The 22,959-nt window shown below is 43.7% G+C and overlaps 1 protein-coding gene across 18 annotated transcripts in view; it reads left to right on the plus strand.

Moving 5' to 3' along the window:
• The first annotated feature begins 474 nt into the window (after positions 1 to 474).
• The window catches only part of ERI3 (ERI1 exoribonuclease family member 3), a 143,000-nt gene continuing 120,515 nt past the window's right edge, over positions 475 to 22,959 (plus strand). For 2 of the 18 annotated variants that reach the window (XM_080655871.1, XM_080655860.1), the window contains exons 1-3: positions 517 to 876; positions 2,883 to 2,958; positions 14,441 to 14,718. In XM_080655871.1, coding sequence (XP_080511997.1) covers positions 742 to 876; positions 2,883 to 2,958; positions 14,441 to 14,718 — 489 coding nt within the window. In that variant the 5' untranslated portion in view covers positions 517 to 741. Of the gene's footprint in view, positions 877 to 2,735; positions 2,959 to 11,956; positions 12,080 to 14,440; positions 14,719 to 22,959 lie in introns of those variants that run through there. The other 16 variants (XM_080655862.1, XM_080655861.1, XM_080655875.1 and 13 more) reach the window with 16 other exon arrangements.

Raw genomic sequence — 22,959 nt, forward strand, 5'->3', positions numbered from 1 at the left:
AAACTAAGCATTTTCTTCTTAGCCTAAACACCCCTCTTCTCGGTTCTCCCTCCACCCCCGGCCCACCACAGAGAGTGAATACTAAGGACCTGTTGAATGAACAAATCATGAGAAGTTGTCACCTAAATATAACGTCACTTTATGAGCCTATATACTCACCTTATAGAATATATTTTAAGTTGGGAAAACGAAAGTGGACCTTGAGTCGCTCTAGGCCTTGGAAAGTTTTCGTGCGTGTTTTTAAATTTCTTTCACAGTCGAAAATGAGCCCCCACTTCACTCTCTTATGAGTACTTGTCACCTCAAAACTACAAGTCCCATAAAGCCGGCCTTAGGGAATCACCATCTTGCCATACCTTAGTGCGCATGTCGGCGGGAGAGTTAACATTTGGGGAGAAGAAGCCCCGCCCACCTGCATCCCATTGGTTGAAGGAGCCGGTGGCGGGATCAGCGATTGGCTACTGCGCCCGTCCGTCCACCGCGTCGGTCGGGGTCAGAGTGCGCGGAGGTGAGTCGGTGTGTTGTGGACTCGTGGTGCTGGCTGCTGCTTTTGAGGCGGCCGGGATCGGGCGGTGGGGAGCGAGCGGAGCTGGCCCTGCCTCTGTCCGGCCGGCGCCACAGTCGGCGCGGGCCGCGCCCGCTGCCGTAAACTGCCCTGAGCGCCTGCTGAGGCCGAGGGAGACGTCGGGGCCTGCACCTGGAGGGAGCCTGCCGCGCTGGCCCCAAGGAGCGGGCGTTGCCATGGCGACAGCCTCTCCTGCTGCTGACGGGGGGCGGGGGCGGCCCTGGGAAGGAGGACTAGTCTCCTGGCCCCCTGCCCCTCCCCTTACTCTCCCCTGGACTTGGATGGGCCCGAGTTGGGGGCAACACCCTGGGGTGGGTGATGCGGAGAGGCTCCCCAGAGTGGGCCCTGGTTGATGCATGCGGGGTGAAAGGGTCGCGGCGCGCACAGTTTGTGCAGCTTGGGTGCTGGCCCATGTGCGCACCCTGGATGCGTGATCTACTGAGTAATGGTCAGGCGGAGAGGGCGTGGGGCAGGGTTCTGCAAGACAGACTGGGTGAGGTGACTAAGGGTACTGACTTCTTACATGGGATTACCAGGGAGGAGGAAGAGAGGTTTGATCAGAGAGGATAGAAATCCAGCAAGGAGATAGTAGATAGAACATCCCCTTTCCCCCTCACCAACACCCACACAGACACATAAGGTTAGTTTACCTCTTTGTAAATCTGTAGCGGTGGTAGTAGTGATGGTGGAAGGAGTGAATAAGGGGCCTAACTGGACTAGCTTTCTGTTTGTTTTTCCTGCAAATGTTACAGCAACAGGTGCTTTCTTAAAACAAAAAAGCGTGAACTAGGATTGAGTTCTTGCAAAATATAACTGCTCCTGTTGATTTGGAAGATACTGAATGTGGCCCCTCATTGGGGGATTTGGATTCTGTCCTTTGGGCTGGGTTGTGCAAATTGATGGTGTCTGTCAATTGCCTCTACTATAGTTGTCTGGCATTAGCTCTTGTCAGACATTTTACCAGTCTCCCAGCTGAAGGGCAAAAAACACACGAATCCCATTGGCCAAAGACTGTGCACTATTTGAACTATATTAGGTTGTGATTGGCTGAATGATTTTTGATTGTAGAGTTTCTACCAGAAATTGGCTTCATCAAATTCTGCTTTATTCTGACTTTATTATACACAGCAGGCCTTGTTTTAGTGGGTTCGTGCCTTGAGCTTAAGTATATTATACCTGAATCCCCTACCATTTAAAAGCCAATTTATAAACAGGGACTTGGAGTGTGACTCCACTAATGTGTGTGTCTGTGATCTTGGTTAGAAACCCCTTGGCTGCCTTTCCTCACTCAGAGAGGTGGGGTGTGGGGGAAGGGAGCTGCCGGGAAGTGATTGATAAGGTTTCCTTTATGGATTCTGTGGTGCTTCACTGGAGCTCAGAGCACTTTGGCAACTTAAGCACTCCAAATTAAAAGCTCATTAACAATTCCTGCCCAAAGATCCTGTAAATAATCGGCTAGCTAGGTCATAGAGCTTGACTGAGAGTTCTCCTTCCAACTTACAACTCCAAATAAAAGTGCTTTTATTCCTTTTCATATTGAAAAGTGTTTTGTTTGTGTTGGGCTAAGTTGATGAGTGACATTTTCTCAGAGAATTTGAGTAGAATGAAGTCTTAAATGTGTATAGAGTGGTAGACAGGAATGGATGGATTCCAAACCTAGGTGTTTCTTTGTGCAAAGGGCATTTTGCTACCTTATAAGGGCACCTCTGCAACTTCTAGTCCTTTGGAAGATCTGAATTAGGTGATAAATAATGATAGGTGTCCATTGATGATTTGATTGGGGATTTGGTTACCTTGACTTTCTATGAACTTGAGACAGACCTGGAAGTATCCTGCAAGTGTTTCCTAGTTTATGTGGCCATTTGCAATGTGGCTTGTGTGTTTGTGGCAACCCCTCCTCTAATCCTGGCCTCAGTTCCTGAGTTCTGAATATTGCCATCCTTACTAGTGTCCTCTCCTTGACTAGACTAGTATTCTGGGATTATCCAGAGAGCATACAACTTTATGGCCTCTTTCTCAGTCTAAGCTTAGATATTGTAAATGTTTAGTGTTCCTAGGAGGTAAGTCTCTTAGGAAGAAAAATATGCTACTAGAGAACATAAAATTCCTCATTCCAAAAATATATACTGTCAGTAGCTTCTGAAACCTCTATACAGGCACCATCCTTCCACATAGATGGCTGTTATCCCAAAGTAGTTTGAGTTTAGGAGTTTGAAGTACACTGTTGGTCCTTAAATTTTTTCATATAACAGTCCCATGAGGATTTGATCCTTTGTATTGAAATAGACTTGTTGCAGAGATGTGTATTTATCCACAGCATTGGGGCTTTCCAGCTTTCACAGAACCTTCAGCATCCCCAGCTACCAGCCTTGGCATCTTCGAAGTACGGAGAGGTGAGAATTCTGCTGCATGGTCAAGTTTGGCTTGACTTCTTCCTTATGAGCATTTGAGCTTGGAGGATGAGGGGTCAGGGTGGGTGCAGATTGTTTTTGTGTGTAGCTTTTTCTAATAAGACACCATATGCTCAAAGACCACTGAAACTTACCCAAAGTCTGTAAGTGTGAGAGTTGGAGGTAGGGTATTCAGATTCTCAAGTTCTGTCATGATTTCTTTGTGGGCATTTCATTAACACCTACTTTTGGTTCAGAAAGGTTTAATAAGCTGAATAGTTCTTTATTCTGAGAAATAGACATCTTTAGACGGTAGGAAGGAACACATTCATTTGACTTTTGTTAATACATTTGACCAAGGCCTTTGGGATCGTGGTTTAATTTGGGTTGTGAGTCACCTTTGGGTGGATGGTTAATCCCAGCCTATCTCCATTTTACACGGATTGAGGCTAGCTAAAAAGGTAGACTCCGATGATTGATATCCAGGATTTCAGAGGCTGTTTCTTTCATAACTAAGGGCCAGACACTTTGCTAGGCCCTGGGATTGTGGTGCTAAATAAGATAGCTACTTCCCCTGACCAGAGAGCTTACAAATTCATGGGGAAGACAGATAATAAAGTAGCAATTATAATACACTCTGAGAGTGCTATAATAAGGTAAGTGTAGGTGCTCTGGGAGTACTCAGAAGGGTCCCTCACCCAGACCGATGGGCGTAGGAAAGGCTACTCAGAGGAAGTAACTTCCTCATCTCGAATTAGATGAAAACATGAGGGACCAAGCGTGAAGGTCAGAGCTTTGTTGAATTTGAGAAACTGAAGTTTAGTGTGATTGAAAGAGTACTCCTTGGGCAAGGGGTAGAAAAATATGGTGAGAAATGAAACAGGAAAGGTAAACAGAGGCCAGGACCTTAAAGATCAGAAGCAGATGATGGGTAGGAGAAAAATATGAAACTTTTTCTGTAAAGGACCAGTACATATTAAGGCTTTGTGGGTCTCTGTCACAATTACTCGACTCTACTCAACTCTACATGAAAGCAGACATAGTACGAAAATGAATGACATGGCTGTGTTCCAGTAAAATGTATAAAAACAGTGGCAGCTGGATTTGGCCTGTGGGCTACAGTTTGCCAGCCTCTGGAGCAGACTCTCATAAGAGCAGTAAGAATTCATGAAAAGGTATCAAGCAGTGGATTGATAATACATGTTTTGGAAAGTTTGCTCTGATTTCAGTGTTAAGAATGGATCGAAGGAGACAATACTGGAGCAGAGACCAGTAAGGTGACTGTGGCAGTTACTTGGGTAGCATTTTATATTTCCCTCTTTGAGGCAGTATTTTGACACTTAAATATTGAGTATAACTGAATCTTTGCATATATGTATACAGTATACTTGTTCTCTTTACGGATTTCCAGGCCATCTACTGGAGCTTAAAAGATGTCTACCAAAGAATTCATTGGTGATACCAGCTCCTATTTCACAGACTAGGAAAGATATAGGAAGGGAAAGTTGGTGTCAAATGATTGAAAAGACTTTGGGAACTCTTTCTTATTTAAAGAAGTAGGAAATACATGGAGCCCTGGTAGAGATCTTGGTCTTAGGGCTTATTGCTCAATGACAATTGCTTTGAACTTCTTGAACTGTACACACAGAGAACCACCCATTTTCCTAAGCTTTCCAGGAATTGCCCTCATTATTGTCCTACTCAGTCTCTCCTTGCTTGTGGCAAAATGATGCCTTTTTTTTCTGGTTTTGGGAATGTTGCTTAGGCACAGGGACCAAATGAAGTTGAGTGTTTGATGAATTGTTTCCTCCTCCTACAAGCCCCAGTGTACTTGCATTGCTGAAGGGAAGCCTGTAAGTTTCTGATACAGTGTTATGTGACCTTGGTTAAGTGAGTTACCTCGCTGAGTTTAGCTTTCCTACCTGTAAAATGGATAATGGAACTTAATAGGGTTGGTTAAAGGATTTAATGAGATACTATATGTAAAGCTCTTAGTACAGTGTATTTAACTTTTGTTACTGATAGTATTTTACACAATAATTTTTACAAAGCAGCCAGTAATTGGGTGAGTTGGCCTGTGGCTTAGTATGTTTTGGGTCCTCACAATTGTATTTGTGGCCATATGATAGAAACATAGACCCTGGCGGAGGCGAGGCCGTCAGCAGACAGGAGGAAGTTACAACTAAAGCAAGGCACTGCTTTTCATAGTGGAACATTTTCAGAGAGCAGGAATCCCATTTAGAATCCCAGAACTTTGTTCAGTGTGGACCTTAGTCCCCATACCATCAGTGAAGCGAATTGAGAGAGCAGCTACCCAAAGAAATTCACCGAAGTGTGACCAGTCATCTCTCCCAGTCCGTCTGGGTCGCTTATTAGCATTGCCATTCTTGTGGCCTCACATCTTTGTAGTGCCTCTTGGATGTCTTTTATTACTTTTCACAACTCTAGGAAGTGGGTCAGCTGGTCAGCATTATTATCCCTGCTACCCATTGAGGAAACTGAGGCCCAGTGAGGTTAAGTGTGTTGCCCAAGGTCATGCTGTAAGGTATCGTGAGAGCTAGTGCAGATTTGCCTCCAGATGAAATGTTAGTTTATTGCTGTGATTTCTCTTCCTTTGAGTCAGAGATGTGTAGTCACTGCAGAAATGTGTTCTGATGCATGCCTTATCCAGATATGCTAGGCTTAATTTGGGTCCCACTTTATCCTCTTGGTCCTGTTGGATTTTAATTGATGGCTGCTAGGAACAGGCCTGTTGAGAAGCAGATTCCCTTTGGGTCATTGTTTTTAGCCCGTCCTCCTTTGGGGACATTCTTGGGGGAGCCTTGGGTTATAAGAGATTGCTTTGATATGTTCAAAATTGTGCCTTGTGCCCCACAGCTACAGGTAAAATCAAAAGGCGGATAATTTATGGGAGTGTCAGAGCTGGCCGCTGGCACCTCAGGAGGCCATTAGTATGCCTGTTCAGACCCTCTGTGTCCTTGCAATTGATTCCTCTTTGCATGAGCTTGATTTGGGAAGCTGTAGATCTGTGGTAGTGATTGGATGTGACAGTCCAAACACTGGTCCCTAAATTAATCCTTTTAATAGTATTCTGGCACCAAGGCAATGTTTCTCCCCTCTCTCTTTAACTGAGAGGACAGAATGGGGTGGCTTAGGAGGAAGGAGGGAGGAGCGGGGAGAGAGAGAGGGAGAGAGGGAGAGAGGGAGAGAGGAAAAGAAGCTTTGATTGATACTTAGACCCTGCTCTGCTCTAACATGTTCTGATTCCAGCCCAGTTGACATTATGACTTTGGGCATATACATTCATTCAGCAAACATTGACTCACACTTACTTGTGCCTGGCTCTAGACTGGGAATACAGAAATGAGTAAGATGTGGTCCTTGCCCTTAAGGATCTATGTCTAGCTCAGTGTTTCTCATACTTTTTAAACTCATGCACTATTTAGATGGAGAAAACTAATTTTATGCTTTTCTTTAATGCTGCTTGAAATTTTTAAATGCAGCAAAGAGTCTGACCAAAGACAAGTCAAAGAAATTATCATGTCAGATATTATTTTTAAACACACATGCACACACACACACACACACACACACAAACACACACACACACAACTATACCTACTAACCTTCTTCCTGAAAACGGCTGGTAGAAGGAAACAGATAACTAAAATCTTACAATCTAGTGAGATAAAAGGTATCAAATAAGGATAAACTGTGCTATTGGATCAATTAACTTTATGATGGTGTCAGAGAAAGCTCCCCAAAAGGGGAGATTTGCGTTGGATTTTGAGGAAGGAGCAATAATTTGCCTGGTGAAAATAGAAGTACATTTTAAAACAGAGGAAGGAGCATTTGCCAAGGCACAGATTTGTAAAAGAAAACATCTAATTTGGGGAACTGAGCAAGAGCTGATTGTCACCTTGCCTCCTGCCAGTTTCTCTGCTCTGTGAGATGGGAGGATTTGCTCCTCTGGAATTGTTGTAGAAGAGGCTTTTTGTTCCTTGTGCTGCAGTTGTTTTAATCCAGGGTACCCCTTCCTGTTTCTGCTTTTTGTACCCAGGGCTGCAATGTGTTTTTCTTGTTAGAATATATTTAAAAATTGTTACAAAAACAAATTTGGATGAATTGGACAAACTTAATTATTGCTTGTGGTTGAATTATTTTGAGTGAAAGTCACACCTTATCTCCAAAAAAACAAAACACACTGAAGTGGATATGCATTGCTAGCCTTATAACTGGCTGATGGGGGAATCAGTCCAGTGGGGAAGCATGGGCCATCAAGCATGGGAGAGGAGAACAGGACCCAAAGTGCCTCTGAGCCTTAGTTTTCTCATATGTAAAGTGGTAATACTGTTACCCATTTTGCTGGAAAGTTGAAAGGATTAAAAGGGATGAAATTTGTAAATTCCTAATAATGAGCCCTTCTTATAGTAGATTTTCAGAAAATGTTTTCCTTTCCTCTTTATCATGTAAACAGCAATGGCTCCCTTTTACTGAGCACTTACTGTTGTGCAAAGCACTTTATATACATTGCGTGTCTACATTAAACTCCTAAGAGATAAGTATTTTTATAGGTATCATTACAAAGAATATGTATTAGAGTTAGGATTAAAACCTAAGCAGGGCTAATATCAGCCTCTTTACAACTAGCTATATGACTCCTTGTTTCTGTATTAGTTCTCCATCTCATAAGTAGAAGGTTTTGGGGTCAGATGCTGTCTATTAGTGTAGGAAGTGCTTAACAGGGTGAGAGTACCATACCTGCCCTTCATCCATTTCTATCTTATTTATGGTGTGTTAGGAAATAAGCCTTTGCCCCTACTTGTATGCAGTGCAGTCAGAACTGACTTGTAGGGTTTTGCAAAGAAATGTTTCTCAGCTTTGGCCCCTCTACGGAATTTGCCAAACTACTGGATGTGGCTGATGGATTGGCAGACAGCAGGCAAATCACAGTCACTTTTTAGTTTTATTTTTGTTTATTTTATTTTTAAATATATTTTTATTTCAGAGAGGAAGGGAGAGGGAGAGAGAGATAGAAACATCAATGATGAGAGAGAATCATTGATAGGCTGCCTCCTGCACAGCCCACACTGGGGATTGAGCCTGCAACCTGGCCATGTTCCCTGACCAGGAATGGAACCATGACTTTCTGGTTCGTAGGCCGATGCTCAACTACTGAGCCACTCTGGCTGGGCACAGTCACTTCTTTTTGTGTGCTGCCTTGACCTACTGAGACATGGGGAGAGTGAACCTCCAATGGCCTGTAATGTTGCCACCAGAATTTGAAGTTCCTGGAGGTCTTTAGTGACTTTCGCTCTGCTGATAGCTTGGGATTAGCAGCTGCTTCTGACATTGGGTGAGCTTTCCCTGGCCCTGTGTTGGAGCAGAAGCAGCTGTAGCTACAGGCCAAGAAGTGACAGGTTCTAGAGAGGAGAATGTTTTATTGAATTGAGAACCCAGCTTTAGAGTTCCTTCTTCATTCCATTTTGGGGCCATCAGGAAGTTGTGTAGAGGTTCCAGGGTATGCCAGGCTTTGTTGTCTCAGCTTCTACCTTTCAGCACATTAGACCTAGCTCTCGGGCCCTTGGCCTCCACTTGGGGAACAGGTGATGAGGCCTGGTGTTGGGGCAGTGGCCCAAGTCCCTGAACTGGGAGTTGGGAGCTCTGGGTTCTATTCTTACTCTTTCTTGCTTTGTGAACTTTGTGCAATCGTTTCTTTTTCTGGAGCTCATTTTCACTGGCTGGCTGGATTGTGTGACCTCTTAAGTTTTCTTTCACCTTTGATAGTCTAATTTTCATAGAAAGTGCTCTGGCAGTAAGGATGCATTCATTAGATTGAAGATGATTACTTTTTAAGGCATACAGTTTGTTTATATTTTTCCCAGGCTATTTTTAGCTGCCTAAGATAGAGCCTGTGACCGAGTAAGTTCCTGACAGGTATTACTGTATTGTCTGTTGATGCTTCTGTGACTTGGGTGCCTGAGCAGTTGTGGTACTACTGGTCAGATTGGGATAGAGACTTGCCCCAGGACTGGGAACTGAGGAAGCTGCAGCTGACCCAGGTGCTTCCAGTCAGCTGGACTCAGAACCTGCCTCTGGTGCCTTGGAGTTTCTCTGGAATCTTCTGCCACCCAGTCCGGCTTTTAATGGAATGGATTGAATCCAGGGGTGTACAAACCTTCCCGCCCCCCTCCATCCCCATTCCCCCCCATTTCAAGTATATATGGTTGGGGAGATAGGGTGGGAGTAGATCCCATGTTTCATGATGGGCTTTTCTTCTTTTCCATCCCCCAGGCTCCCCTGGCCTGTGCATGTGGATGTTAAAGGACGGCCCCCCTCCTTTTGCCCTCTCTTCCCCCCTCTAGTAATGGAAGGCTATAAAATGTCTATTTACCCAAGACACCAGAATGACTCCTCTGTGGTTCCACTAATCTGGTGATTTGGTGCTTCTCTGGTCTCTCAGGTAAATATAGATTGAGGCTTTTTATAAAGGCATATTATTTCCCTCATTAAATGTGTGTTTTGGCACATGCGTTATTTACCTGACCGACAGTAATGGCTGCAGAGGAGCCATTGGTGTCTGTTGTGTAAATACTCTGCACAGAGACCATCCTCCTGGGGCTGTGGCTCAGGCCTGTTTCTCCAAATCTGACTAGCCCTGTGGCAGTCCTGTTTACCCCTCCCCTGCCCCTAGAGGGCTGGTTCCTTCATTTTGAGAAGGGAATCATTCATTTTCCTCCTTGCCATAAGCTACTTACTACTGTTAATTTACTAGGAGAAATAAAAGGGTATCTAAGAATAAATGGTATAAATCTTGGTCTCTGATGAAAGATTGTGTGCAGAAAAACACAGAATCATAAACTGTTTCTTTTGTGTTTTGCCCCTCAACTAGATACTCAAATCCCAGCTGATGATATAAGTTCTAGACTTATATTCTGCAAACTTATGACTAAAGTATAAAGACATCAATAGAAAAGAGAAACCCCTAGAAGCCAGAGAAAACGAGGGCAGGTGAAGCTCCACTGCACTTAGGGCAGGGATGTTTCCTAAGAAGGCTCTAATGGGGGCAAGAGTGCCCAGTGAGGGGGCACCAGTTGGGGTTTCTGATGGAGACTCGCCAGCCTCCCTGCTAGAGGAGAGCATGCAACCTACGTTCTGTGGACAATGTTGGGGAGATTGCTCCCTTACGTACTATCTGTTCTCGGTTTCTTTTTTAAAACAACATTGCGTATGGATTAAAGGATAAATTTTAAAAAGTTTGAAATAGACCAAATTTACATAAAAGTTGGAAATTTAATACAAAGAAATTTTTTTGAACCATTTGAGAGTTATGTTGTTAATCTAACGCCCCATCACCCTGAATACTTTGCATGTATTTCCCAATGCAAAGACATTTTCCTACCTAAACAAAATGCAACCATGAAAACTGACATTGATAAAATTACCTCCATTTAATCCTCAAACCCCATTCAAGTTTTGCCTGTTGTCCCAGTAATGTTCTTGTAGCAAAATGATCCAGTTCAGAATTGTGCATTGCCTTTAGTTATTGAGTCTCTTTAATCTCCTTTAACTTACCTAAATAACTATACCTTGACCTTCATGACCTTGATATATATATATATTTTTTAAAATATATATTTTTATTGATTTCAGAGAGGGAAGGAGAGGGAGAGAGAGATAGAAACATCAGTGATGAGAGAGAATCATTGATTGGCTGCCTCCTACACACCCCACACTGGGGATTGGGCCCGCAACCTGGGCATGTGCCCTGACCAGGAATCGAAACATGACCTTCTAGTTCATAGGTCGATGCTCAACCACTGAGCCACACCAACCAGTCCATGACCTTGATACTTTTGAACATTATAGGCTGTCCTTCAATTAGGGTTTGTCTGATATTTTCTGATGATTATATTTAGGTTATACATCTTTGAATATCACAGAAATGATGCTTTGTTCTTCTCATTGCATCTTATATCTTGTGGTACATGATTTTGACTTATCCCATTATTAATAATGTTCATTTTGTTCAGTGGATTAGGGTGATGTCTGCCAGGCTTCCCCATTGTAAGCTTACTTCCTGTTATAATAAATATTCTATGGGGAGGTACTTTCAAACTATGTGAATATCCCTTATCAGACTTAAATTTTATTTGTTTATTTATATCTTTATGAAGTCATAAGTTTCCTTTTTATTTAGCTCATTATAATCTATTAATATCATTATTTATTTTGCCAGATCCCCTTGAAGCTGACTTCTGCATCTTTTTGATATGTTCCTATCATTGAGAATGTCCTTGCTTTCTGGCATAAGATGTTTCAGGTTCATCTTGTCCCTTTCTCTACCATAGCTCTGGAATCAGCCATTTCTCAAAGAGCTCTGGAGAATATTATTTAGAAGGCAACTGGGTTCTATGTGTACTCATTGTAATTGGAGTGTTGCTGCTCCTTGGCCCTTTAGCAAACAGCTAGAAAGTATATTTGCATGTGTTTATGTATTTGTATATGTACTGTGTGTGTATAGTCATACTCACATTTGTATCTAGCTTTATTTTTATTTATTATGTATCAGAAATTTATCTTTTCCTTTTTCCATATTTTAATTCTATAGTCTTAATAGTGAGAAACGGGGTTTCCATGACCTTTAATATATGCCCTTCTTTAATTAATTCCTCTTTATATAAGTAATCTCCCATCGTTGCCACTGCTCTTTCCCCTTCTTGGGTGCCTTTTTTACCCTGCCCGTGACTCACCACATTGGACTCCTCCACCACTTGCCTGTGGATGCCCTCCACACTCCACATGGGCTCTGACATGCTACATCACACCTCCCTGCATCTGTATGGATGCCCTCCTCACCTATGTGGGTTCTCATTCTAACCTCCAGACCCTTCTGCTTCCCCCACTCCAATTGTTGTTGTCACCTGCCTAAAGCCATTAGATTGAATTTTTCAGTAAGGAAAGCGGAAGAGGTGCCCTCTGTTTCTTGACTTGAGTTGAACTTGGTTTTTAGAAGTAAGGGAAGTATAGAACCCAGTGACTGCTGACATGTGGAGGCCTGGTCTACTAATGTCTGCTCTCAAGACTTCCTACAAGAGAAGCTATTTGATGTGGGTGAAATCAGGTGAGAAAAGCAAGACCTGCCGGAAAGAGGAACTCTGGCCATTAATATGTTGTACATGGAAGGGAATAGGCATATATATAGTATGGTATATGAGAGATCTAGAGATTCTAGGATGTAGGAGACATTAATGTTACTCTCTGAGGGTGCATTATGTATTAAGTGGGCTTATAGGCCCAAAGTTTGGGGATCTAGGTTTGACTAGGTGGGCATAGCCCAATAAGGTAGTAGTAATAACAGTAAGCTAGTATTGATCTATAATTTGGTTGTAATCCAGTTTGGTGCTGGGAGTAGGTGAGTGTAGCTTCCATCTATTCTGCAGCCATCTTGGATTATACCAATAGTAAGGTAATATTTATTGAGCCCTTATGTGCAAGACACTACTCTTAGTGCTTTACGTGTATCTTCTCATTTTATTCTCACTTAAGGAGTAGGAGCTGTTATTGTCATTTTACAGGTAAGGAATTGAAGAACAGAGTTTGCCCATTGTGCCATGGTAAATAACTGGTAAAGCCAGGATGCAAACCTGAAGCCCTCCTTAATCATGACACTTAGTTGCCTATAGCATCTGGCAGATGAGGTCTGGGTGATTGTACATACACTTTATATACTGTATTTACACATGGGAGAACATAAGACTTTCAAAAATCCTTAGGCATGGCTTGACTTAGAGCGGTTAGAGAAGTATTCTAAGGCCCTGAAGAACTTTAGACCAAACTAGAAAGCATAATGTGAGCAGACTTGTGTCTCCTATCTCATCAAGGCTTCAGTACTGTTCAGGAGTGGGTGATATGAAGAGTTATTTTGGATTCCGGCTTTCAAATGGATATTGGCCCATTTGCCTTTCCAAGAGATTCCCTAATGAAACTCAAGCCAGCTTTTGTCTACTCCAGGCTGAGTTTTGGCTGCATTTTTGGGGAGGCTGGGAAGCTATGGTGAAAACAAACAGTACTTATGCAGGAACTATGAAGAATTTAAAATAATTTTTGGTCTTAGTTCTATTGAATATACATGGAATCTCACTATAGGGATAGGAAAATTGAGAATGCACGCTAGCATATATCCTAATAAATGTGCAGGCAAATTATTGTAGCTCATTCAGTGAGTTGGGAGAGCCAGGATGAGAAGTGATACTTGGTATTGTCCTGTGTCCACTCAGGTAGTAGTGACCTTGTTGCCTTTGAATATTCTCTGGACTTCACTGACTGCTCTCCCCCTCCACCCTATGTGAGGGAGCAAGTGCCCATTTGCAGCCTTTCAGAGACAAGCTTTTGGCTCTGTAAGCATGGGGTTCCAAAAGGCATACACTATGGCCGTTTCTGTATTGGCTGTGAAATTTCTTATCTGACTTTGAGGGAATTTGAGTATTTGGTATAAAAGAGGGGAAAACACCAAATTTCTGCTTTGTTCCTTTTTTTATTTTTTTTTTAAGGAAGCTTGAGTTATTTAAAACTTAGGCTTTGATTTTTATATTTCGTTAGCCCTCTAAGAAGCAGACATTCTGCAAATTTAAAGGGAAAACTTGAAAAGTCATTTGGATTTTTTTTTTCTTGCACATGTTCACTCAGAAACTTTACTAGATTTTTAGCAATGCTCCCATTACTGCCACATCTGGGTTTTCTCTTTTTCTTCTCTATTTAAAAAAGTCCTGCAGTCATTCAAGGCCTCTAGTAGAGAGAGTGATTCTAAAGGCAGCAAATGGGAAGGCCTGAGGCTGTTGCCAGCTGTGCTCTGCAGGCGTTTTCATTCTCCCAGGGTGCCACTTACTGGTGTGGGGGCTGGGGAAGCAGCAGAATATCATGAGCAAACTCCCCTGTGATTGGCTCTGTTTGCTTTCATGTTGGAGAAGGGAGCAGGGTATGTGGAGATGTTCAGATAGATACAGACAGGAAAGCTAGGGGCAAATGGCTTGGAATGGAACTGAGGAGAGAATATTGGGTGTTTTCAGCTGTCTCTCTGAGTCTACTTAGCTCCCAGGACTGATTGTGCAACTGGGTCCCTTCATGTTACTTTGGGAACCTTAGCTTTAATGTTAGCTGTCACCACCTGAGAAATGAGCACAGAATTGTTCTCTCCTCTATTTTGAGCGTGAGAGCTCCATGTAAAGATGAAGGCCAGTGTTATTTTGAGAATGATCTGGGAAACTCCAAGCTGTCATAATGCTGCAGGGACCAGTATTAGGGTCTTGAACGTCAGTAATGAATACAGTGATTAAGAAAAGGGGCTCAGAAACAATTGGGAGTGGTTCATATGTGTGACTATCCCTGAAGACTAGATGGAACAGGGCCACAGTGGGAGGGGAGTAACCCAGGCTCTCTGTTTTTTTGTTTTTGTTTTTTTGTTTTTAATTTTTCCTCCCCTAAGTTTTAGATGCTTCTGGATGTTCAATGCTAGCACCTTTGCAGACTGGAGCAGCTCGATTTTCTTCATATTTACTTTCAAGAGCAAGAAAAGTGCTGGGCTCCCACTTATTTTCTCCCTGTGGTGTTCCGGAGTTCTGCTCCATATCCACCAGAAAGCTGGCGGCCCACGGCTTTGGCGCATCCATGGCAGCAATGGTGTCCTTCCCTCCCCAGAGGTATCACTACTTTTTAGTGCTGGACTTTGAGGCCACGTGTGACAAGCCACAGATTCAACCTCAGGTAACTGTTGCATCATTGCTTCAGAAAAGGTGGGGTGGTAAGGAGGGAGGGAGGATAGTCTTGCTTCCTGGGACCCAGAGGGACTTTCTCATGTCTTCCTGGCTTTTAGCTACTAATCTGGAGTTCCTGCCTAGGAAGCAGGACTTGGTTTAGGCATGCTAGGGTAGGGCAGTCTCTGGAGAAAACCGGGTACATTATTTCTCTTGGCCTCACCCTTTGGGAATCAAAATATTTCCTTTGTCCCACCCTTTCTCCTTTCCCTCCTCTCCTTTCTTCTTCCATTACTGCTGCATGTTCTTGAAGGAATACTGTGATATTCAACCTCCAAAATGGTCCCCAGCAATCCTTGCTTCTTAATATTCATACCCTTGGTTGTTCCCCGCCCACACTGAATCCGCTAGCCCTGTATAACCAGTACAATATAGTGGAAGCGACCTTCTGAGGCTAAGTCATAAAAAAGCATTGCAGTCCACTTGCTGTTTTGGATCACTTGTTCTGGAGGAAGCCAGCCACCATGCTATGAGGGCATTCAAGCAGCCCTTTGGGTAGGCGCATGTATAGGAACTAAGGCTCTTAGCTAAAAGCCAGTACCAACTTCCAGTCATGTTTCTTGGTGCTGTCTTGGAAGTGAATCCGACAGCCCCAGTCAAGCCTTTAGATAACTCCAGCCCCAGTGGACATCTTACTTCAACCTCAGGAGAGACCGTGAGCCAGACTGGCCAACTGAGCCACTCCTGAATTCCTGGCTTACAGAACTGTGAGAGAGAATAAATGATTATTGATGTTTTAAGCCACTAAATTTTGGGATGATTTGTTATGCAGCATTACATAACCTGAACAAGTACCATTGTTGGTCTGTTGGAAAGGAACATTTTTTTGCTTGTTTTTTTTCCTTAGCCACTGACTGTATCAAGAGACCTTTTAAGGTAGTGCTACTAGGAAGCTTGGATTAGCAATAGAGGAGCATCTATGCTAGGTGATCTTGGAGTGCTTGGTGTTTGCTTTGGGGGAATGATTGGGAGCTGATAGGAAGTTCATTGTATTGTGGAGACCTTGGGTATGCCTGGCTCTAGGACTGTAATTCCTCCCTCTGAGCCTGGGTTATCAGGTGTATAGTTCTGGGATACATAGACATATTGATCCTGGGAATAGTAAGAAGGGGGAAAGGAGGACTGTGGCATCAGGCACTTGGGAGACAGGGAGGAATGGGGTCCATTCAAAGATAAACTGGGTTATTTCTCATGATTAATACCGCCTCCCCCCCCCCCCCGCCCCGGAAGGTGTTCTTTCTTTAGAATAATAGATTGCTTTCCATAAAGCAGATATCAGAACTCTTTTTCCTTCCCATTTCTCCTTTTCTTTTTCCTATTCTCCCTTAAAGTATTGTCTGCCTTTGGGGCATTGGAATCAGACCTACTTAAGCTTGGGAAGACAGGAGCAGATTGAGGAGCATGTGTTAAGGGAAGGAACTTTGTACAAAAGGAAATATAGCTGGGAAGCTACCTGAGCCACATTTACTTTCTCAGTCCATGCTCTAGGGCAGCCGTGGGCAAACTACGGCCCGCGGGCCAAATCCGGCCTATTCGGCTGTTCTATCTGGCCCGCGGAGCCGAAAGAGTGGAGGGTTCTCTTGCTCTCCCCTCCACTCCTTTACTTTGAATTTATATTAGTTCACACAAACACTCCATCCATGCTTTTGTTCCGGCCCTCCGGTCCAGTTTAAGAACCCATTGTGGCCCTCGAGTCAAAAAGTTTGCCCACCCCTGCTCTAGGGTCTTCTCTGCCTCCCAGAACTGCTGGAGATTCTGTGGTGGGTGTGCCTGGATGGTGTGTGGGGATTTTGGTTATGTAGATTCTCTTAGGCTGGAATCAGGGATCCATATCCTAATATACCATATTATTTCCCTTCCTGGTATAGAGTCTGAAACCCAACACATCCCTATTGCATATGAGTTTATCCCTCATGATTGTTTGGCACCTCCCTGTGGCCTTTACTGCTTTCTACCTCCTGGTGCATGCCAATGAATGTTTGTTTCTGAACTTTTCAGTTAGATTTATAAGCTCAGATAATTATGTCGCTCTATTCCCTTGTTCTACAGAGGGTCCTACCAATGTTGATGAAGGTGAAGCCTGATTCATGTCTCAGTTTGGTCTGTCAGTATCACCTTTCATCTCTCTTTCAAGGGCCCTGGGTTTTTTTTTTGGTGTTTTTTTTTTAGTTCTTTTTATTTATTTATTGCAATGCAGTACAGATTTAAATCACCTGTATCACCAGCTTTCTTCCTAGAGTTAGGTACCAAGGCCTTTCAGATCTAGGCCGTGCTAGGGCTTCATGCTGTTTACCAGGATCTGGGCCTGATTAAAGATTATCTACAGAATCAATGAACCCTGATGATGTGATTCCAAGGGCACTTAAGGAATTGGCTGCCCTGCTTCATTATTAGCAAAGCATTAGCTGTTGCTTTAGAGAACTCAGGAAGAAGCATTTGCTGTCTTGCTTATCTTTAAAAGGGGAATACGAATGATCTTGGAAATTATAGACCCGTTAGTTTACTGTGATTCCAGAGAAGATACTTGACCTGATCGTCAGATAATCAATCAACAAACAGCTAGAAGAGCAGAGGGTACTAAGTAATAACTTACATGGGTTTGTGAAAAAGAGCAAATCCTGTCAGATCAATCTAACTTCTTGCCGTGACATAGTGATGGATTTGAGTGGATCTAGGGCAAGTGATAAATGTAATGCATCTCTACTTCATTAAGCTTTACAATGCTGTGATCAACAGGTAGGAAAGTGAGTTTGGGGCCAGGCAGCTCTGCTGGACTACCCATTGAACCAGTCTCGGGAAGGATGAGCAGCTCAGGAAAGACTTGAAACTTATTGTTAACTAGGGGCCTGGTGCACGACATTCGTGCACTGGGGGAGGGGGGAGAGCGGCGTGTCCCTCAGCCTGGCCTGCACCCTTTCACAGTCTGGGAACCCACAGGGAGCAGGCCTAAGCTGCAGTCAGACATCCTTAGCAGTCAGACATCCTTAGCGCTGCTGCGGAGGCAGAAGAGGCTCCTGCCCCCACCACTGCGCTTGCCAGCCGTCAGCCCAGCTTGTGGTTGAGTGGCGCTCCCCCGTGGGAGCACACTGACCACCAGGGGGTAGCTTCTGTGTTGAGTGTCTGCCCCCTGGTGGTCAGTGTGCGTCATACCAACCGGTTGTTCCGCCATTTGGTCGATTTGCATATTACCCTTTTATTATGTAGGATGGCAACTTAAAGCCCCCATCTTACTCTTAAAACAAACAAAAAAATCTTCCCTAAAGTTTGCAGGAAACAAGATCTTGAAAGGATTCAGAGAAGTTTAGAAGATGGACTAGAGAAGCTGTCAGTCCCTGATATGACAGCATCCTTCCACTGAGGTCATCATAGGTCAGGTTCTCATTAGAGTCTCTGGTATTTTGGTCTACTGGTCAAGAAGGGCAGTGGAGAAATTGGTAAAGCTCAGGATAAGAGGAACAAAAATCATCAGAGGCATAAAGATAAGACTTAGGAAGAAAAGAAATTGAATATGGTTTTAGTGACTGATTTCTTGTTCAGACTAAATAAATGCATCATATGGGAGATAATTGTTCCAAGGAGGATGATAATAACTTGCTCCTCATTTTAATAAGCACAAAAAAAAAAGAAATGAATTTAAATGGAAACAGAAAGATTGAGATTTGGGATGAGAATGCACTTCTAGTAGTGACAGTAAAAGCACTAGGAAATGGTATGCCAGTTAGAACAGCCTTCCCTAGTGCTCTCTCAGAATGGCTTGATGGCTGTCCGCTTGACAGAGAGACTTTTTGGGCAAGTCTGCATGCCTCCTGGAATGGGCTTGGACTGAATCAGAACCCATCCAGCTCCCCTCCTTCCTGGCTCCCAAGAGCTTTCAATATTTAAGGCCTCTGCATAGTACACTTCTGATTCTTATGGGCGTGTGTCATAAACAAATCTTGGGCCAGAGCCTATCTGGAGGCTTGGCATTGGGTTCATTCTCTCATCTGTCTCTGGTTTTCAGAAGTCTCTGAATCAACTTATTGGGACTATCCTAAAGGAATGCCACTATGAAAAATTAACAGTTGTAAACTCTGTTGTACTTGGGTGAGTAACAATATTATTTATAAACATAGTAAAGCATGGTATTTTCCATTTGTCATCATTTTTGTTGTTATTTTTGTACTTTGTTCAATTTGGTGAAACTGGAGTGGTCAGTTTGCCCGTAGTAGGCTTTCACTTTCTGTTTTTTTTCACTCATTTTATTTTACATGCTTTAATTCAGATTAACATAATAGGTATTGGTTGAATATGAGACTTCTTCTATTTGAAGACATTTTTTTCACTTTATTTTTAATTTAGATGGTTTAAAATGCTACATAGACTCTAAATTTGAGAAATACTATTACTTTCTTGCTTTAAGAATTGTTTCTTGATATGGAAGTAGGTTTGGGAGAATCGTGGTCCCTTTCTTCTGCTTGCAGAGGTTCATGTTGCTCATTTTGGTGTGGATGTGCATGGAATGGTGGTGGTTGTAACTCCCAGGCCCAGGGAGCAGCCTGAAAGCTCTGGTGGGATTTTAACTTGTGTATCTTTAACTTGAGGGCACTTCTCTCACCACCTCAGTATTCAGAAAAGACCAAAGCAAATGTAAGTGAGGGAAACAAGGTATAGTCCACCGCAAGATGAGAGGAGGAAGTAACCTGAGCTATCCTGATGGCCAGGGATGGGGCAGCCCAGCTCTCCTGCTCTGGGGATCAGACATCCTGGCTGCTGTCTACCCTCCTTCCCTGAGTTCCTTCTGGCCATCCAACAGCCTCCCAGGTATAGTTATTTTTCTCACTGCTCTGTAGCAGCCTTGCTAACTGTTGTCCTTCTCATCTGTATTCAAGTGCCCATAACTTTGGAGAAAGATGACCTTTGGGATTGGGGTTTTTCTAGTGTTTGGTCTTTGTCCACAGGGGCTTTTTTTTTTTTTTTTTAAAGGGAACCTTTATAAGATTCCATCTGCATTTTGAGTTAGAACTATGAGCAAAGGAGTTTCTTTTTTATAGAAAATTGTCCAGGTGCTGGGTTATTTTGGGAAGGTAGGGTGGGGAGGGTTGATGGTGACATGAGAATGAATAATATAGAAGAGAGGCATTTGGGGAATTTCAGTATCACTTAGAGCTGGCATATCATTATTAGTCTTTTGTGAGAGAGACATTTTGGAAAACTTTATAGGAAATTGATTGAGATTTCTACAAATTAAATTATATTGATTCCCTTCTCCTCCATTCAAGGCTGAAAGGCACAATCCCCCAGCCCAATACACACATATTGCTCTGGCTCTGTACTCAGCTTCTCTTTCTCTCTGCTCTTGATTCCTGCACACACCAAATGAATGGAAAGGCAGTTCCCCCCACAAAAGAACACACCCTTCCCTCCCTACTCACTTGTCCTGGCTGCAGCTCCTCCAAGTGGGAGGGGTAGGGCCATGCTTTTTAGCAGGAGAGCCAGTTGTTGGGTGGTGGTCTGTCTGCCTGTGGCCCCAGGCAGCCTGCACTTTTTTCTGTACAGACAGGCGAAGGCGCTGACGCTATTCTTCTAAACTGGGAAATGAAATGCAAAACCGACATTAATGTAACATTATGGTTGAGATTAAATGCACCAAAATCAGGAAATTCAAAGTTATGCTTCCCACAGCAACTATAACTCAGCCTCATCTGGCGTGTGTAGTATTTTGTGTTAGTGTGGATGGTGTTATATGTTAAGACATTAAAGTTAACACCATAAGCAGAGCACAAAATGCTTGAGGGCGCTGAATTATGACGACTATGTGAGCCGTAAGTGTTCTTGCACAGGCTCCCGACTCCTGGAATAATTTTTCCCCTGCCCATCAGACCAATTATTGCCTTTCTTTTAGTTATATCTTTGCTTTAACACATCTCTTCTTCCAGGGTCACTATAAATGAATTTCTCTATTGGTAGCCTGTGATGGTGGTGGGAATGGGACAGCTTACTAGCCTCTTTTGTCCTTTTTGTTTTTGCCTCCATAAATGTGGTGCTTTCTCCTCCCCGTCTCAAAGCTCCCTCCTCCACCTGCTGTTTCCTGGTGGTCCCTCATCAAATTGGGCCTCCCCCTGATTACCACTGTGGTTCCTCGCTACTGCTCCCTGAATGGGAACAAACATTGGCTGTGTATGCATCTTGCCCCTATTTTAACTTCATGTGAAAGCCGAAGGGCCTTTCTTTATTTGGAGCAGACATAGCAATGTAGAAGCAAAATATACATCTCAAGGAGTGGAGAACTGATGCATGGTGGTGGTACCTGATCAAAGTGCGTTTATTTGCGTTATTCAGAAAGCTTCTCTACCTTCTACCTTTAAGCTGCCATGGTGTGTAGTTAGGCTATGGAGTTGCCTAGTGGTGGTATTAGAAATAAGACAAGCCCCCAAATTCAGGGGTCCTGGTAGAAAACAAAGCATACTTGGGAGCCAGGCAGCAAGACAAATCTCTTTACTTCTGCAGGAGGGTGCGCACGCACATGGTCTGGGAGCACGGGCACACTGAGCAGGCGGTCTGCTCGGCTTTTTATTTCTGATGCACATGATCTGTCCCTTACTCTTGATTGGTCACAGAGCTTAGGCTCACAGTCTTTCGTGATTGGTTAATTTAAAGGATGGGGTTGACCTTTGCCATCAGCCCGCAGGGGAGCTGCAAGTCACGGGGGCCAAAATGGCGGCTGCTAAACTCCCTTCTTTGGCAGAAAAGATTACTTGTTTATTCTTACAGTGGGACCAGCAACTTTCCTTGGGGACCACTGGGTCACTGGTAACAAAATCACCACATAATTTAATGCAAATCAAGAAGCATTCCCTCCACACTCCCAGCCTCTTCTTATCCTGGTGGCCTCCCCTAGGCTGAGACAGCTCTTGGAATGCAGATTTTGTTAGACACTGGAATAAGGTTGGTGGTGGGGAAGAGCTCTAAAAGAATAGGGCCATTGATAAATGGTGAATGAAATCAGGGACTGTAAACTAACGGTGACACTGAATTGCCTTTTAAGGTTTTTGTTGGCCATGACAAAACCAATGAAGTGGGCAAAGGAATGGGAAGGACCTTATTGTAATCACCTAAAAAGCAATGAAAAGGCCTCTTTTTACTCTGGATAGCAACTTCAAGCTCTGTGTTAGATGCTGGGGATATAAAGACAAGGAAAAAATGGTCCCTACCCTCAAGGAGCTCATATTTGAGGAGAGTAGACACCGTTAAGCAGTATGATAACTGCGATCACATAGGTGAGTCCTGGGTACAGTGGGGCACAAGGGAGGCGATTGACCAACCCTGCTCTCAGTGCAGAGAAGGGTCGCCTAGGCTTTCTGGTAAGAGAAACTTAGGAGGCTGGAGAGGGTGGGGTTGGTCTGAGCTTCTCAGAATTGTTGTAAAAGGCGCTCACAGAATCAGCCAGGAGGGATTGGCCTACGTCTGAAAACTGACTTGGATTGCAGACTTGTTTATGGGAATATTGAAAATGAGGAAGAGCGAGGATGAAAACTTTGAACCTGGCAAATATTTCACCACTTGGTTAGTAGGTTTATCTGTATTAGTTACATTGTATTTCTCACATTCAAGCTAGAAGATTTTATTGGGATGCTATGAGTGAGAGTTCAAAGGCTAGAAGAGGTTTAAGAGAATTTAGCCAATAAAATGTGGGCAAAAAGGATGAAGGTCTGTAGAAATATGTGACCTGAGGCGCTGAGGCCCTGAGACATCCTCATGGCGATTTCATCTGATACCTGAGCTGCCGTTGAAGGCAGCACTGAGTTGGGCTGCTGGGTCTAGAGAGAGGCAAGGGCTGGATAATGACATGACACACCACCCCCATCTCCAAAAGTACTGGCATTTTGCATCTGGATCTGTTAGGCATCCCTTGGGAAGACCCACCTTCCATAGATCAGGGAGGTTTATATCCTTCACACAGATAAACGGTTGGGAAGGAAGGATTAATGAAGAGGCAGGAGGCCTGGGTAACTAGGGAGGATTTGCTACAGCAGAGATGACTGGGAGATGTGGAGGTGGTGGGGGTTGCGCTCTCCCTCTGAGTAGCCGCAACAGGTACCCAACCATAGAGAGAAAGCCAGTAGGTCAGGAAGGGGTAATGGGGAGGTGAAATTCAGAGGCGTAGTTAAGCCCACAGGCTTCATTTTTCCCTGTCCCCCCATTCCGTCTTGTT

This window comes from Plecotus auritus (assembly GCF_963455305.1).
Source record: "Plecotus auritus genome assembly, chromosome: 2".
Taxonomy (NCBI): Eukaryota; Metazoa; Chordata; class Mammalia; order Chiroptera; family Vespertilionidae; genus Plecotus; species Plecotus auritus.